The sequence below is a fragment of the Ixodes scapularis genome, unplaced genomic scaffold (assembly GCF_016920785.2).
Source record: "Ixodes scapularis isolate PalLabHiFi unplaced genomic scaffold, ASM1692078v2 PGA_scaffold8__174_contigs__length_109621045, whole genome shotgun sequence".
Lineage (NCBI taxonomy): Eukaryota > Metazoa > Arthropoda > Arachnida > Ixodida > Ixodidae > Ixodes > Ixodes scapularis.
The window spans coordinates 55,022,617-55,040,515 of NW_024609883.1; the positions used below are offsets into that span (position 1 = coordinate 55,022,617).

General features: G+C 45.2%; 1 protein-coding gene across 1 annotated transcript in view; it reads left to right on the forward strand.

Annotated features, from left to right (window-relative positions):
- LOC120843974 (putative phosphoenolpyruvate synthase) overlaps nucleotides 1-17,497 on the forward strand; it is a 110,272-nt gene extending 92,775 nt beyond the window's left edge. Inside the window, exons 32-40 of the mRNA XM_040215506.3 lie at nucleotides 3,441-3,520; nucleotides 3,590-3,653; nucleotides 7,077-7,240; nucleotides 8,416-8,494; nucleotides 8,557-8,614; nucleotides 9,636-9,712; nucleotides 11,778-11,880; nucleotides 13,759-13,833; nucleotides 17,354-17,497. Of these exons, the coding sequence (XP_040071440.1) occupies nucleotides 3,441-3,520; nucleotides 3,590-3,653; nucleotides 7,077-7,240; nucleotides 8,416-8,494; nucleotides 8,557-8,614; nucleotides 9,636-9,712; nucleotides 11,778-11,880; nucleotides 13,759-13,833; nucleotides 17,354-17,418 (765 nt within the window). The 3' untranslated portion in view covers nucleotides 17,419-17,497. The remainder of the gene's footprint in view (nucleotides 1-3,440; nucleotides 3,521-3,589; nucleotides 3,654-7,076; nucleotides 7,241-8,415; nucleotides 8,495-8,556; nucleotides 8,615-9,635; nucleotides 9,713-11,777; nucleotides 11,881-13,758; nucleotides 13,834-17,353) is intronic.
- Nucleotides 17,498-17,899: the final 402 nt, after the last annotated feature.

A 17,899-nucleotide genomic window follows, 5' to 3' on the forward strand; every position in this document is an offset into this window, starting at 1 on the left:
CGCATTGATTGGACGCGGTGCCCAGCCGAGTGCTGGCTGCTGATTAGTGCCTGAGCACGATCTCACTGTGTTGCCTTCGGAACGCTAGTACACGGGCTTTAATTATCTTAGGTGGATGTTGCCCAAAGCGAGACCTAGCGCTTAAGGCCTAGGCTCTGATGCTGTGCTCAGGAGAACCATAGCGGACAGAGTGCGCCAGAATTCTTCTTCTGCGGACTGGATTACGGATCTACTTGAGGTACAAAAACCTAGCGAATATTCGCGCGTCTATTACCACTATCTTCCGGCCGGCTGTATTTCACCAATGTTCAAAGCCATAGCCTCCTATACTATACTAACACAGCGTGGCAGATCGCCACGAGAAGCGGTCGCCGAAATGAAAAAGGTAGAGCGGCAGACAACGGGTGCGAGGAGAGCCACGTGACTGGCGCCCTGCTGCGGCGAGTCGCCGAAACACACTTCTCCCGAGCGAACAAGTGTGTCTTCGGTTCCTCGCCGCTGCACAAGCTGAGCGCTGACGTTCAGGTTCCCCGAGAAATGGCTCTTTGATGATCTGTGCTCCCCGATCCTCGCGCTCCAAATCTGCGTCCGGGTACTCTATTGCTCAGTCGTCGAAATGCCAAACATTGTGATTGTAGAGGAGGCTATGTTAGAGCTCTGGGGCGTATACGCTTTTTGTGTGTTTCTTGTGCTTATATCCTGCTCCCGCCAATGTGGCTGAACATTCGCTACATTCACCGCTGATATCAGCCTACCAAACAAGGTCGATTGACTGGACACATTTCGTCAAGCGTATGCTGATGAATGTCTTACTTTGGGAACATTGATCTTCTCTGCAATGGGCGAGTGGAGCAACCAAATATCGACAGCGACCTTTATTGTTTAAGTCCGATCATGTATAGAAGGCGACGGTTTTAAATTATTTAGAAAACATTAACCAGGCGTTTCAAGGGGTGAAGCTGAACCCATATTTTAATTATTTCCCGCCAAAGTGTACGGGAAAGATTATTGGTAGATAGGTCACGTGATGTTAAATTCCCTGGTAAATTAGCGGGAAACTATATTGGTGTATTGGCCACGTCGTCACATTATGTGTAATAAATATTTCTCTTGAAATTTACCGGAGAATTGAATGGTGTAAAATTATATTTTCATGTCAGGTCACGTGATATCATTTCCCCACCAGATAAAGCGGAGGAACTGAATTGCTCTATAGGCCATGTGACGTCAATTTTCTCGCTAAACTTAACGGGGAAACTGAATTGGTCTGTGGGTCTCGCGGCATCAGGTTAAGTGGCATCAATGTTCCCGTTAAATTTAGCGGAGAAACTGAATTCGTATGGCTCGCGTGATGTCAATTTACCCGCTGAATTTAGCGGGAAGTGCACGGATGGACGGAGGGGCGAACGGGCGGACGGACGAAAGTTTGGGATTGGAGGTTACCGTTTAAAACCATTTCATGCTTTAATAAGCTAAGCTTAGGGTATCGGCACTCCACTACTCCATGGCAGTGAAAAGGAGGCGCCTCGGTCGACTGCTACTCCGCGCAGCTGGTGGCCAAAGGGAGAAACTTTATGAAGATATAGCCACCAAGCGATTGGCCACGAGCACTGCGTCACAGCTCGGAGAGGAGATCGACCATTAGAGCTCGAGATCGGGTCCAACGATTCCGGTCGTGGGCCGTCTCAGAGTTTACAAATTTTTCTATAGGATGGCACCACCTGTCAAACCAAGCCTCACTGCCCTGTGAATATTACCGGATTCTCCTGTTGGCGTCGCTATTTTGGTGCTAAGCGCTGAGCGGGCGCTATTGTGACAAGTTATTGTCTAATAATGAGACTTCCTCAGCTTGAAATAGAGCGCCAGGAAGTTTCGGCGGTATCGATTTGGCCTACGCGGACCGCTTTTACATTTCTGAAGGACAGCAAATTGTTTACTGCGGCTTGAGATGATGCTTGCGATAACTATTAACCACGACTTTAAGCACCGACTTGGACAATTGTCCTTCTTCCGAAGAGTAGTTCATTTGGCGGCTCTAGTCCGCGGTGTAAGATATATATATCGGTGTGCACACCGCGCGCGCCGTGGCTGACAGTGAATGTCTTCTTCTCGCCTTGGTTGCGAGCGGTGCCACCAGATGGCTCCACGATATTCTGCTAATGGCATGTTACCGCGGGCCCAGGTTCCCATGATTCTCTTTGAAAAAACTCTTTTTTCTTTTTTGAACAGACGTTTTCCGGGCGCGCCACATGTACAAGTTGGCACTTGCGCTGCTACGCGCGTTGCTTAGCCACTGCTTCGTCGTTGATCATAGTTTTGTGACTCAACGGTGGCATTTATAGTTTTATGAACGAGTTGAAGCAGAAAGGCCTCATGCGCGCTGTTTAAGGCAGCGTTCGTCAAAGTCAAAGCAAAAGCTTCAAGCAGAAAGATCGAGCACCTGTGTTCCACGGAAACTAGGCACCTTGTTTGTAATGTTTCGTTTTCTCTTCTGAGTTTTGCCGTTCGCCGGCTGTGGCTACTCGGGCACGCGCCTATAGAAGTTTACATAGTCGTTCGCGGCACAGCGTTTGCCGTGATGTGTGGCCTAACCGCTTGACACCTAATATATATATATATATATATATATATATATATATATATATATATATATATATATATATATATATATATATATATATATATGTATAAATGAACATATGCAGATGAATGAACCGTACTTAATCCAATGAATCAAAGTTTTCAGGAACCCGCCGGAAGCGGTTTTTTTGGCTTTCGGTGGGTTCTTGAAAGCTTTGATTCTTTGATTCATTGGATTAAGTACGGTGCATTTATCTGCATATGTTCGTTTATATCCTCCTTGGAGACCACGTACGATGGTGTGAAGTGCCCGTGTTCTATATATATATATACCTTAAACCATGCTTTACGTTGTTCACGCATCCACAGTACCGATTCAAATGAACATTTCTGCCGTGCCAGCATTGCGTCTCACTGAAGCGTCACGTCCCGTTTTTTTTGGAACATAAATATCTTAATGCGAGTAAACCAATAAAAAAAATTAACTGTTGCAGATGCGGCTTTATTACAAAAATACTATCATTATGCTCCCATCGTAGTGTTCTTTTGAGTTGTCTGGGTTACATCTGACAACACATGTTCGCATATCCGTGAAAGGGAGACCTTTATAAGTCTCCCCCTCACGTTGGTACGCTTCGGTTGACATTTATTTCCCGTTGTTAAGAGTGGGAAAGAAATACTTTTGTTATCTCCATGAAAACCCCCGAAATAATTGAAGATTTTACGTTAAACCTACGTAGCAGAACGGATCTCTCCCGCCCCCGACGTGCCGTTTTGAACGCCAATAATTCTAGGCATACTAATGTGAATGGTCTCCTTAACAGACATGCTTACACACATATCTCTACCTCATGCTGTAGGACGGAGCTTCGAGGGAGGAGACTACGACGAAGGAGTCAGCTCCTGCTGAGTTGATTACGCCACTTAACTTCTGGAGAAGGTCAGTACAAGCCAAAATGCACTACTTCTTTCATGGGAGTCGCGAGCTGTGTTATGTTATCTCTTCCAGACATGCCTTGCGGATCTTGGTGCCGCAAACGAAGCGCGCCGTGGCAAACCGAGAGGGCGGCAAGGTTCGTTTTTTTCCATCTGTTAATATTCAAGCTGCTTTGCACAGCCGTTTCCATCGTAACATTTTTGAAGCACGTTTTAGGCTGTAACTTTCCCTACAGTAAGCTATTGCAATATGCTCAACTAGACGTAGTCCCCCGCCAAACAGTAAGCTTCAATGTCAGTTACATTGACTCACATTGGGCAGTTCTAGAATAGGGGCCCCTACGTATGGAAACTTTCTAATATCAAATCGGTCTCTCCTTGCGTGAAGCGGTACAGGAGGGACGCTCTCAATTAGGATCGCGAGCCGATTCGTCGATCAATTAATGTCATTTGATGAAACTAATTTTACAAGGTTTTACTTTGTGGCGGGGGAAAAAGTCAAAGTATGTATTTAACGTATTGCGTGAAGCACGCAATGATCAATGTGAATGACGAGGCTGAAAGTTACAGAACAAAAAAGAACATTACGACACATAATTTAAAATGTTCAAAAACGCGAATGGAAACACGGACGAAACAAGAAACATGTACGACATGGAATGGCGCTTCTCTGAGTTTTAATGCTTTAGCCTTAGTACCTACATGACAGCGAAAAACTGATGCCGTCCGTCTGCGAATAAAAGAGACAAAGGGAAGCGGGTAGCGTAGAGAGGAGGAAAGCAGGGAACGACAAAAGCGAGAGGGAAGTGACGTCAAGGGGCGGAAGCCAATGAGCGCGCGGATGCTGGGGCTAGTCGGAACTTGCAACAGCGTCGGGCAGCGGATGCCTCTGCTGTGCAAGGCGGGCGAACGAGACAGGGGGCCGGAAGCAGCGCCTAGCTCGGCTGGCCGGAATACGGCGCAAGCAGCAAGCAGCAGCGGGTCTGCGGGCGACACAGGCTGGGGCGAAGCAGGCTCGCCGAGCCCGCTTCGCCGCAAAACAATTAAAGGAAGATCCTTTGGTGGATTCCTAGGGAATGCGTTACCACGACCCTTGGGAAACGTCACACACGTCTTCTTTTGGAAACGCTAACACTTACTTCGTAACGATGCCATAAATTCCACAATAATAGAGGATGCAAAACAGAAAGGTCAGAGGGAGAAGTGAAGGGGTCAGCGTCAGCGCTTGCCAAAGGGGGGGGGGGGGGGGGGGGGGTGCAGGGCTGCCAACACTGGAAGTCAGAATTTACCTAGCGGACGCCTTTATTTTCTCTATTCCGGCTGAAATTTTCCTGGCTTGCATAAATAATAATATAATACTAAATATTCGTTGTTTTCTGCATAACTTTCATTTTTTACGATGAAAGATGTACAGCCTTTACGCCTCGCGTGCGTGCCGCAAAAATTAGTTTATCGGGCCAAAACCGTAGTAGCCACACGAAATCTGGCGAGGGGAAGTACCGCGGCAGAATCAAACTCACGAAGGCTACTCTATTTACGCACTAGATATTATGCGCGTCATCCGAAAATGGTACTGCTTCTATTACTTTATTAGCGCTTTTTATAATAGTCAGTCCAAATAAAAAAAAGTGTAACAGAAGCAATGGTTCTTCAACTTGAACAGATGACACGCGACAGACAGTAAGGACCATTCCGTGAACGGCACTCCACGAAATAGTATTAGTGATGGAAACTCTGTATCTCCAAACATCGCAGTATTTCTCCTCGCGCTCAAGCTTTTTTTTTTTCTTTTTTTTTTGAGAAGGCTGTGCGAAGCTTTGACAAGCTTCGACCTGGCTGGCTTCTTACTGCGCAGTTTTCACGGGGGTGATGAAAACTTCTTTTGCTAAAAAAAGTTGTTTGTGCGCTCCTCAGTGTTGCTAGATGGTCGCACAACAAACCGCCAGACCGCTGGAGGGAATAACCCAAATGTCGCCAAAGCCGCTAAAATTCGATGTTATGTCGAAAAAAATGACATATAAAAATTCCAGGTATATATGGTGCCCCACATTTCCCTAAACTAGAAAGATTTTCCTTATTCCCACAGAGACCTCAATATTACCTTAATCTGAAAAAAGTCCTTCGGGTTGGCAGCCCTGGGGGCGTTGGAGTTTCCCTGGGATCATGATAACGCATTGCTTAAAGATCCACTGATGGATCTATTTTAATTTTATTGCAGAAATATTCACTCTGGCAGTTTGTCGTTCACCATACCGATAAGTAAGCCATAAACCGATAACGTATTGGCAGGTTCACATGAAGCCATCTAAAAAAAGCTATTTTCTTATTGAGCAGAAAAATAAACGGCTTGCTCATATACTTTTCAAGCCTGTTGAGCTTCAACGATTCCTGTCTCCGTCTTTTCATACGATCCTCTTAGAAACTTCGTCGTATTTAAAAGCGGTTCGCAACCGCAACGATTACAATGGCCCCCGAATGGACACGCACAGGGATGCTGTGCTCCATCGCCCTCATTACAACAACGCCGCGTCTGCCCACTATAAACACGGCCGCAACTCAAGGGAATATCATTGACCCTTTTTGTAGCATATTCCGTGTACCTCGTAACATTTTCCTTGGAATACGGGACACACTTTTTTTTTTTAAATGGCCGAATAGATCCTGGAGAGTTTGCAAGGGGCTGAAAATACAACATTTAATTTGTGCCTAACAGCTACCTTTTTCAAACTGTGCGACACCTTGTGCCTGTAGGGCACAACATGCACTCGTATCATTTCTTTCTGCTCTTGACATGTTTGACGATATGGCGAACGAGAGATCGGCTAATTTAATGTTTTTTTTTTTCTGTAATCAGTTGTAAGTAGCGCTTCCCTTGTCGCACATACTTGTTATTTCGTCCTTGTTGCGGTTCGCCTTTTTTAAATTTAAATGATATGAACGAACTAGACCGAGCCAAAATTTTATCACAGCATCTAATATTTTGTGTGCTTCATTTCTCATGTGTCACTATCACCTTAGTACTATCTGTAGGCTGCGAGCAGCGCCAGAACGGCAAAGGCCAGTTAATTATCTGGAAATTGTGTTATAAATGAAAAGAAAGAGTCAAGAAATGGAACGAACAATAAGTGATTATATTTAGACTTACAGCTGAAGAATGCCTCTGCATAGTATAATAAAACGCTCAATCCGCCCATTCTTGGTAGGTGTTAGGGTGCACTGCTTCACGCATTCCGATAACAGGGAGTTTTAGTAGACCGTGTTTCCCCCTCCGCTAGCCCTCCGCTATGAAGAAACCGCCAGTGCGCCTGCGCGCCGATGGCCTTGGCTGTAGAGTTCCGGGTAGTGGAGGGGAAAACACAGTCTACTAAAACTCGCTAATGCCGCGTTGCGTTCGTTAGCTTGACTTGCGGGGCTGCTTTTGACCTCGCGATCATCAAGCCTCCACACGTAGAGCACCACAGCGGTACTCTAATGTTCTCGAGTGGCGGTAATTCAATTTTGTCCTATTCGTGAAAACATAGTTTTAATTTGAATATTTCGGGGCGAATGTCTGCGTGCAGGCATTGGTCGTTCGGAGCATCCACATCTTTCGGCTAGCGCTCAGAAAGCTTGGTCGCAAGATGGTAGAAGAAGGCCGTCTTCCGGACCCCGATTTGGTCTTTCAACTGGAAATGGACGAACTACACCGGCTACTAAAGACGCGATCACCAGCGCTCGTCCTTAGGTAGGTAATGTGACGTTGTTTCATTCGATTAAATAGCTTATTTTGAATGCGAAACCATTAACTATCCCATGGAGTGAAGCCGGTGGCGCCTGAAGCCGCAAAAAACGCGAAATAAGTGCCCATTCTCCCATTGGCTGAGCAAAACGGCTCCTAGATAGCCATTGGCGGCCGCTTCACGAGAGCGCGCGCTCGGCCGCCGCTCTCGTGTCAGGCGTTTCCGGAGGGTGTTGGGGGGGCTGCGGCCGCTTCTGCTCCTTTCGGCGCCGATGAACGTGCCCGCGCCTGAGGCATATATATGTCGGCGGCGGCTGCAACCTCGGCAGTAACGCAAAGTGGCCGTCACGCCACTACACCGCAGACAAATTAAGCGAGCGGAAGAATGATATTCATGCTTTCGCATTCACAACTCATTAGAAAGTGCTTTGGTGTCCTCGCAATTTTTTTTAGAAACGTTAGTCAGTCGCAGTTAGTGCTGAGTCGGCCCAGTGCCGGCTGGAATCAGTGGCGCTGAATGGCGGCTTAGAGCGATCACGTAGTTAATGACGTAGCTGATGACGTTACCGGGAGTTTTGGAGAAAGACGAATATGGCCATCTTGTGGAATGACATGGTCGTCCCACTAGGAGCTACCACTCGAAAACTACAAGCGACATGATGCTGCACATTTAGGGCTGCTTGATGCCCTCTTCGACTTGAAGTGCCGGCTACGCTCTAACTTAAGACCTTTTCACATATGCACGTAAGCGTTAACTCGGCGCTATTAGTTAGCACTGGAAACACCACTGACCGTGGTGATACAGGGCTAAATTCGCGCTGTATTAGAAATACAGCGCTAATACAGAGTAGCATCAGTGCCAAGCTACGTTCAAGTCAGCGCCGCATTAGCGCTGTTATTAGAGTTGATTTAGCGCTGCATGAACCGGCCTGGTGAAATTAATAAAATTCAATCTACGGACGGTCACCTTATCTTGCACTAATAAGGTCTCGAATTGTTTGGGGGCACATTATAAACAGAATAAATAAATAAATAAATAAATCTTATCGCCTCCCCCATTGACCTGACTCACCCTAGTCGTGAACTTTAGTCGACTTCTCGGAAAAGGCTCAAATAAGTAATTCTTTAGTGTGAAGACCTCTGCATGTTCCGCTGAGAAGGAGTGGTGTTCTTTTCTGCAGGGCCATTCGTAGGCATCGGATACACCCGACTTTAAATCGACTTCGGTTCCCGGACATTGTGCGCGGAATCCCACGTCCCGTACGTCCACCTAATCGTTTTCAATTAAGTGTTCGCTGTGACAAATTTGTGCTTGATCGCAGGTGACCCGAGTAGACAGAGCAAAGAATGGCAGCGTGGTCGGCGATGTCAGTGTCAAAGGTGAGCTGCGTGCAGGTGGGCGGATGAAAAATAAAGATATAAAAATAAAGGTGTGTAGAAGGTGTGAAGATGGGCCAGTCGGTGAATGATCAGAGAAATAAAAAGAGCGCAAATATGAGTACAAGGAGATGCAGAAGACAGATTTTCTGTTCTCTTTTATTGCATTTTTTATTCTTCTTTGTGTCAATCTTTTCCTGTCTCTTGTGTCAATATTGCTTGTTCCGGAAGTTAACAACAAGCCTTATGCTTAACATTTTGTTCATATTTTGTGCTTCTTTTTATATATTTAAAAGGGTGTAGCACAAATAAATTGAACAGTGTTGTTGTTTCTCTATAAAAAAAAGTGAGAATGATACGTGTACCCTCCCAAAGCTTTATGACCTACCGGTAGACCATTCCATACTCCTGTAAGCGTTTCGAGCGGTTCGTGAAATTTGAATAGCCCCTCATTTCATTAATATTAATTTGTGGCAAACTGCAAGTTGATAAAAAAGGAATCAATACAGACCTCACGGAACTATCTAAAAGACATCGCCAATGAGCACCATGCGTTCAGCTTAGGACACCTAATATTTTTTTGCAAGGGAACTAACCAAAACGATTGTCGGGTGATCTCTTTCTCAGTCCGCTTCCCAATAACAAACCAAGCGCATGACTCCACACAGGGGCGTATAGCGTTTATAAAACCGATGACAGTCGTAGAACGACAAAGAGCTTGATCCACTTTCCTGTCTCAAGTGAAAGACGTCTGTTTTCATTACTTTCCTAAAATATGCTTGTGCAATGCTAAGAAATTAGCTTTAGGCATGAGTATAGAGCCAAGCCGTTACAAAAGGCAGCGGGTATTAGCGTATTTAGGAGAGCGGCAACTGATCCCGGTCGTTAGAACGCTGCATGTGCGATTGTCTAGTTAAAAGCATCAAAAGTTTATCACCACGCTGTAGTCACGTTTTCCGCGTGCTTTAGATGAGATGACAGAGAGCAAAAGTCGATATTCTGACCATAACTGACTGCAATGCAGGAACCCCGGTGAGCCGAGGCAGTGTCACAGCCCCGGCCAGAGTTGTGAAGACACTAGACGCCGCAGGAAGTATTGAGGTAAGGTCCATTCTTTGCAGCTTTGGAAAAAGAGAACAGTGATAGAAGCTTGAATTGCAACAAGACTTTATTCTCGGTGTACTAATTAATTTGTCTGTCTGGAGCGGATTTAAACTCATTTTGAAGCTATTTTTAAAGAAAGGTCTTGCCCAGCTTTGCACAGGTCATATGAAGAATCATTTAACTAATTCCTTCATTCTCCTCTTTTTTCTTCCACTTGGTTTTTTTTTGTTCTCTGCCTAGTCCCAGATGGTTAAAAAAAGTAGATCTACATACACCAGCTCGCATGCGCCATCACGTGTTTATGATAATGCTCGCCAATTTTCTGACAAACGGTGCTTTGGGAAGTGACAAAATGAAGTGAACATGCACAGATGTGACGTATTCTGCCATATAGTGGCTTTTTTGCACGTCACACTAGGGATCAGAAAGGAGAAACGTCGCTATTCTTAACTTCATTTTGAGTTCGTAATCTACAAAACAGGGCTCGGCAGAAAGGAGCCGGTATTGATGATCATAATATTCTGTTCTGGAACTAAGTATAGCTTTTGTTGCACACGTATTTGCAAACTCAGCAATAGCGAACGCGTCACACTTTCAGCCACGACGTACACTCCTCGAGAATTGGCACGAACAAGCCATTGCCGTTTTTTTTCAGTATTGAAGAACTGTCCTTAAAATTGCTATAGTGATGGAAAGTGCTCATTTAGGCTATAACCTTAGTGGTAAAAGTCTGATGCCCGCGAGTACTCTTCCTAAAAAAATGTGACAAAGCGTCGAAGTCGTGTTCGAGCTAGCAGTGCTGCGCAGTGTGCGCGATAGACACACAGGATTCCGAGAACCTTGCCAATAAAAGAAACATCCTTAAAAAGCACGAACTAGAACTAACGCCTGTACTAACAAAGTGTTGGGGGTTCGAAAATAGAAAAACTTAAATAAACTAAATGTACACGCCAGCCACACACGCACACGCACACACGCACGCTCGCACGCCAGCACGCACAGAGAGAGCCACACAACACACTCACACACGCCCTTACACTGCCTAAGAACGTTACGTGAAATGTTTAAATTCTTCAAACAACTAACCGTATTTTCCGGAAGATAATCCGCACCCGGTGTGTAGTCCGCAGGGGCGAATTTGGTGTCAAAAATTAGTGTTTGCTGAGGTAGTCCGCACACGGTGTGTAGTCCACACGCCGTGCATAGTCCGCACCTTGTGCTTAGTCGCCAAGGAAATCTTATACAAGGCACACCTTGCCCAATGTATGTTTGCTTAGCTCACGAAGCAGCTTGTATTATACAAAAATCATCGTTACCATGTTCTTTCATTAACAAAATCCGTCAAGTCTCTTCCTAATGAACGATCTTTAAAAGCAGAATTCCTCTATGTTCGTACCTCTATATAGCCCCACCGCGTAAAACTTAAAATTTCAAACATGTGTAGTCCGCGGACTAGTCCGGAAAAGATTGTAATGGCATTCCCTAGGTAGAGTGACATCGCACAGCGTTCTATATATGGTCAGCAAAGCCGAGGTTGCAAATGCTTGCATGTTGCCTCGAACGACGCCTATCTGGGCCGCGCGAACAACCGATTTAACAACTATCCTTTTTGCGTGTTTCATGATATTTGGAGGAGCGCGCCTTCAATGCAAGACTTTCCAGAAACCGAGGCTATAGCTGCTGGCCTTTCTATGTCACTTACTGGACGCTAGTGCAGAGCAGAGATTGTAGAGCAATCCTGCGTCAGCTTTGTGAGGGCACGCGTTTCAACGTTTTCGCCTAATCTCTAGCCAGTGCCCTGCGCTTTGGCATCTCGGAAGTGTGACTTCTAGGAACTACTCGCTTTATGCGCCTGGACTGTGCGAAGTGCACAAGCTGTACGCTGTTTGTTTTAAAAATTATTTCCAACACAGATTCAAACAGGCACATATCAAAGGATTTCTGAAATAGGCCACTCTCCCTGAACACGCGCGCTAATTATTAGGTCAATGTTCAAATACTGGATTCCTATATTTGCTATGATTGTTGTGTAAGGAAAATAGAGTCAGGCGACTTCCCACAGCCCGGGGATATCCTGATAACCAACGCGACTGACATCGGCTGGAGTCCCTACTTCCCCCTGCTGGCTGGCATCGTCACCGAAATCGGGGGACTGCTCTCGCACGGTAAGAGAACGTCGCCTTGGTTTCGACCAAACTCGAATCTCTGGTTACTCATGGGGCACTGGATGTCCCACGATTTTTTAGGCGCAACCAGTTCTTGATGCTTAAGAGATAAGAGCTAGAGATAACATACTATGACGTGGACGAAGTCTGAACGCAGACATACTTAAATTAGGCCATGCAATTAACTGAGACACAAAAACGGGGACTTCAAGTCTTGAATAACTGAAATTTGAGGCCCAAGACAATGGATGATTAAACAAAACCAAATAGTTTGATTTTGATTCAAGATAATAAAGCCTATACATGTTCAAATGAGCGTAACCCTTTTGCGCTTTGTTTTTTAGGGCTCATTTTCGAGAATGTCTCAAGATAAAGGCAACGCTGCAAACTGATTCGCTCAGGCGTTTTTTTTTAAAGTTGTATATAAATCAACTGGGATGCAACTTTACACGTCGCATTGTAAACGGGAATTTAAAAAAGGATGTTTCGGGTGTGAATACATAACGGCGCATAAGGGAAAGTTTTACTGCTTATTTACAGCAAGTAGGTTCAACAAGCATATAGCATCGCACAAAGCAGTGTTTTTACATGTGCTAATCGTGAAGCTTGAGGCACGAAAATTCTCAGTCACCACCCTGATGTAACTGTTGAGAGGATTTAGCCCAGGCACTCCTTTTTTCCTATTTTCCGGCGTTTCCAGGTCCACGTCCTCCCTTAAGGCTGGTTAAGACATTTACTAATGAGTACGGCCGATTGCATTACGACTGTATGCGCTCCACTGCGACGTTGTATAATAACACTTGAGATATCTTTCCACCTTGTGAGGGTGGAGAGAAGTAGGGCACATTTGTGTTGCGCGTCTCAGCCACTGGGGAGCAGGACCGCGGGCGCAGAGATGCTGTCCGGTAAGGAACCGAAGCATGGAAACACGTCGAAGTTGAGTGTTTTTACGGAACGCCATAAAATGCTGCCCCTGTGTTAGATCCTTCTAAAAAAAGTTGATGTAGTGGTTTCAGATGACACTCTGCAAGTATCTAGTTTGAACCATATGTGTATTTTCACAAATTAAAAGTTAATAACACATTTTATTTAATTGGCGGACTAATCGTTACGATTAGCCCTTTATACAATGTCCGCCTGGCCGTATAAGTCACCTGCAAAAACGGCCTCATAACTTTTACAGATTTAAAAAAAACAAAAAAAAAAAACAAGTGTGTAATGCTTAACGAAAACACCCTATATAGAACAGCGCTTATAGGTGCCATAACAGAAGTCAGCTATTACGTGATAGTATTTTGTTGATTGTTGCCGTTCAGCCTCCAGTCACCAGCACTGTCTTATCACAAGGTTTATTTATGCTATACTTGCACCACTTCCGGCCGTCTCTTACAACTGATTGACTTGCTGAACTGCTTTTTTTTTTCGAGCCTAAGAGTATGCCTTAGAAACCTCGACTGAGAGAAAGGGTAGTCATTTTGGTCCTCATGTCTGACTCGCACTGTACAGACCGCTGTGCTCGAGAGTAGTAACCAGAGTGATCAAGTGACTTGTCGTAGGTTACATCCTTGCTGTTGTTCACTGGCCGTCCTGGAGAGTGAGGCAGATCAAACAGGCGATGGTTCAGGCACTTCCTATTGCGCAGCATTTCTCGTGAGATTCAAAATAAAAGTCCAAAAAGCGATCATGATGTCGGTTAAACGCTTTGATAACCTTTTCGTGACTACTTCACGAGCGTTTTAGAAGAACCCACCACTGACCAAACTATTTCTCTATAAATTGCTCTGTCTCCAACAAGTGTAACTGTGGCGTCAATATTGCTTCACAACTGTCGAGCGTACCGACACGCGTGTACCTTTGATTGCGTCTTTGTGTTTGAAGGTGCTGTGATTGCGAGAGAGTACGGCCTGCCTTGCATTGTTGGAGTCGAAAACGCCACAGACATCTTTGTGTCAGGTAAGTCTTTACTAGTAACAGTGGCAAAGATATTTAGTGGTGAAAGAAATTTAAAGATTGAACATAGCATGCCTTCAACTACTACAATCTGCCACTGATAATTTTTTTTTTATTTTTACTTTTCCTTGATAGCCGCATCGCTGCACTATTCATATAGTGGCATGCTCTCGGGTTTACATTTGTCTTTGGGACTGGAAATGAAGCAATGGTGTCTTTTGTGTCTTTTCTTTTGAAAAAAAAAAAAAAAAAAACGCACTATTTCACCCTATTTGGAGATCAGTAGGACGCATTTGTATCATTATGTTGGTAACAAGAAAATCTATTGATGTCTTTTTTTCCAATAAAACCGAATGACGACTTTGAACCAAGGTCAAGCTTTATGTATTACAATGTTTCGAAACCGTGTCGGTCTCTTCTATAGCGGCAACTATGGTTGTGTTTAGATAAACACGACGGAAATGCATAAAACCGTTAAGGGTCTAATCCCACGCACTTTGTTCCCTCAAGAAAATATCGAATTATTCGTCTAGAGCAGGGGTGGCCAGGCTGACCCGGCCTAAGAACCGCAAACAAAACCACGAAACTTCCAAGAACCGCAGGAGGGAGGAGGCGGGGGGGGGGGGGGGGGGGGAGGGGACCGAACTTTTTTCTGGAGCTATAAACACTCGAACTACTTTCAGTCTATCCGAGTCAAAAGCAGTTCAAGTGTACTTAAAGTAGCACAATACAACCAAACCACAACCTGTCTTTTAATTTAAAACGTGTTCCACTTTTTTTGGGGGGAAGTGCTCGTGTGACCGGGAGGGAAGCGGGGAGGTGGAGTGGGGACGAGGTTTGGGAGGAAGCCGCGAGCCGCACTTTAACGCGCAAAGAGCCGCATGCGGCTGGCGAGCCGCAGCCTGGCCACCCCTGGTCTAGAGGAAGCCGAATAACAATGCCCGGAATGCTCGGTTTTGCACAAACCAGTTGATGACTCACTGGGTGTAGGTGATTAGAACATTTCTCTCAAGGGCCTGTAATATGTGATCGTTAAAATTGGTACAAAAAAAGCGAGTCATTTTTTCGAACTTCAAAGTGAACGAATACAAGAGTTGTATCCCTTGCATTGCCTATCCTCAAAGCTCGCGCTCATTGACTACTGGGGCGCCATGGATCTACGCAGTCCTGTTAGACCACGTGAATCAGTGACCTCTCTATAAAAGTCACTTTAGAAACTGAAGGGACGCGAACGTATAAGAGCTGAGTTTTAGTTGTAGCTCCTACTTCAGGGTGAGCTTGCTACCTTCGATAGCATTTCGGAGTCTCGTAATCCTCAAGTGCTGACACGCATCCCTAGCAGGACGGAAGGCAATGAGCGCAGTGAAGGCGGTCGTGAGTCCAAAGAAAACGCCCTGCCGTTTTCGACCTGTCAGTGACAATAACACGGCACTGGAACGTATGCTGATAAAAGAAAGCATGCAGACGCCCCGCAAGCTGATGTATACACTTGGACGTCTTTTTGTTACGACGGAAGGATTATCTCCAATAGATTCCCATGCTGTTCATGGGATCTGCTGCATGCACTGCCCCCGCCCCCCCAGACATACACACAAACACACACATATCTCCGAATGTAAGGGCGTCATTGAAGCTCCAGTAGCATAACTATGATGAGCGTTAATTCAACCACTGCGCAACCCTGAGGCTGAATATTAGAATGTCGACGAACAAAGCATGAAAATTTATATAAAAGTGCCACATCAATATTTTGACTAATGCCCCTCAGAAGCCTTCTGCATATTAATGACGCGTTTCATTCACTCCAGGGAACATAACTAGCTCAATTTGTGACTCAAACTTCCTATATGTGACTAGCACTGACATCGCATAAACCGCAATGTGGTGACTTTGCTGCAGAACGGTCACCTTCTGGAGCATTTGTATTGCACAGCTGAATGTGTTTTAGAGCGCAACTCTTTCAGGCGCCCGTCTCCGGCTTGAACGGCGTCGCCGTCGACGTCGAAGTCGCCGTCGGCGTAACCGTAACGCGTCGGCGTAACCGTAACGCGTCGGCGTGACGCGTCAGCGTCGCCGTCACCGTCGGCGTAACTGTAACCCGTCGGCATAACGCGTCGACGTAACGTGTCGGCGTGACGCGTTGGCATCAAAGTCGCCGTCGGCGCAACCGCGCGGTGCATTATGAGAAACGTCCCATAATGCACCCCGGTGACGCGCGCGTTTCATTATGGGACGTTTTCCATAACGCACCGCGCGGGTGGGAGGAGGGAAGAGGGGGAGAAGGAAGAGAAGGAGGAGAACAGGGGAGGAGTAGATGAGGGAGGAGGGGCATACCGTCCCCTCCGTCCCCTCCCTACCCCCTCCTCAAGAGCTGCGCTCTAATTCGGCATTACAGGGACTTGTAAACGTCTTTCATTTTTTTTCTTGGCAAGGACACACGTGAGTTACTACCAGCATGGTGAGTTGACATCACGTGCGAGCTATATACGCTAGGTAAAATAAAGAATCAGATTGCCACTCTAGTAGAATATGAAACCACTGCTCCTGGACGATGATAGGCGTCCCGAAAACAAAATACCGTGTCGGTTGAGAAATGTGCACGGGCTCTTAACGTTAAATCCAGGTTGAAAATGCCAACCAACGTAATCATACTTCTGTCGAACATGTTTGCGTTCAAGGGCTTCTCTGCAATCCTAGTGTATTATGGCGTTGGCACCCTAACTAAAACAATCAGTCGTTAAATGTGATCTGCACTACGCTATATTATCACACTTTTAATTTGGAAGGAATTAGTTTTTAATGCGAATGTTTTTGTGGGGTTCAATTGGCCGACGTGATTGTGCAAGAAGCCGACAACGTCAAGCTCTGATAGTTGTTAGCTGTGTACTGTCTGAGTGGTGGATGCATGCTGCAGGAGTTGATTAAGTCAGGACCAGTCCAATAACAAGACACAAGATAAAAAAAAAACGATGTGATAACACTCATATGCTGCACTAAGGTAACCGTTTGGACGCCACAATATAGTAATGAAACGAGGAATAGACAATACCTTCATTTTAAAATTTGTGATGAAGCTTACAGAGAACAGCGATAGGCAGCAGACAAGACGAATGTCAAACGTCCAACTAAAAATTCAGACGAACACTAAGCTTTAAATAAACAATAATGCCTTTAGTAAAATGAGAACCTTGCTGCAAATAAAAAAAATCCTTCAGGAGTTAGACGAATACCTAAATACGCTGGAGGCGGTGCCACACATTTAACTCGGTATTGTATGTCTGCTCGCTATGATGAAGGAACGATTTACGTTTATGAATTAGTTAAATAATGTAACAGAGAGGCGAAAGTAAAAATAATTTTCAGTCGTAGCAAAAAAGTAAAAAAAAGAAAACTCCCGGGGTTGATCGTTTTCTGTAATGGTATTACTGTATTGTGCATAGAAAACAACACATTGATAAGTCCTTTTACAACGTTTTGTGCTCACGACTGCGTTTCTTTTACTATTTCGTGTCCTGTCGTTCAGGGGACACCATTCTTCTGGACGCCACTCGAGGTACCGTGGGAACTGTCAAGACGGACGCCTCCTGAGTCATCGAGATGTGTAGGCAGCATTAGAGAACATGGAAGAAAATAAACTTGCTCAAAATAAAGATTTTTCTATCAGAAACGGTTCAAGCGGCTACATTTGTACGCATTAACCGCTGAAGTAAGGCAGGTCGTAGGGAGTGCCAAAAATGTGATGAACGCTACGCAGCCTACTTGATAGACTGGCTGATGAGAATACAGAACCAATTACCAAGCTAGAAAATTTAACATAAGCCAAGCCCTGCCTCTCTTAGATTGTAAAAAGCAATCCGAATCAATCAAAAAAATGCACGATACATTAAAGGCTGGACACTACGGAGAGAATAGGCGGAAAAAAAACCCGACGAATTTAGTCCATTATTCTTGGCTCGCGTTTCATCAGAATGGTGGTTGTCGAGCCACACAAAAAGCGGTCGTACAACAAGGTCAAGTTTTTTTTTTTTTTTTTTGCTGTTCGCAGAGCATTCGCTACATGGCGTCTAGA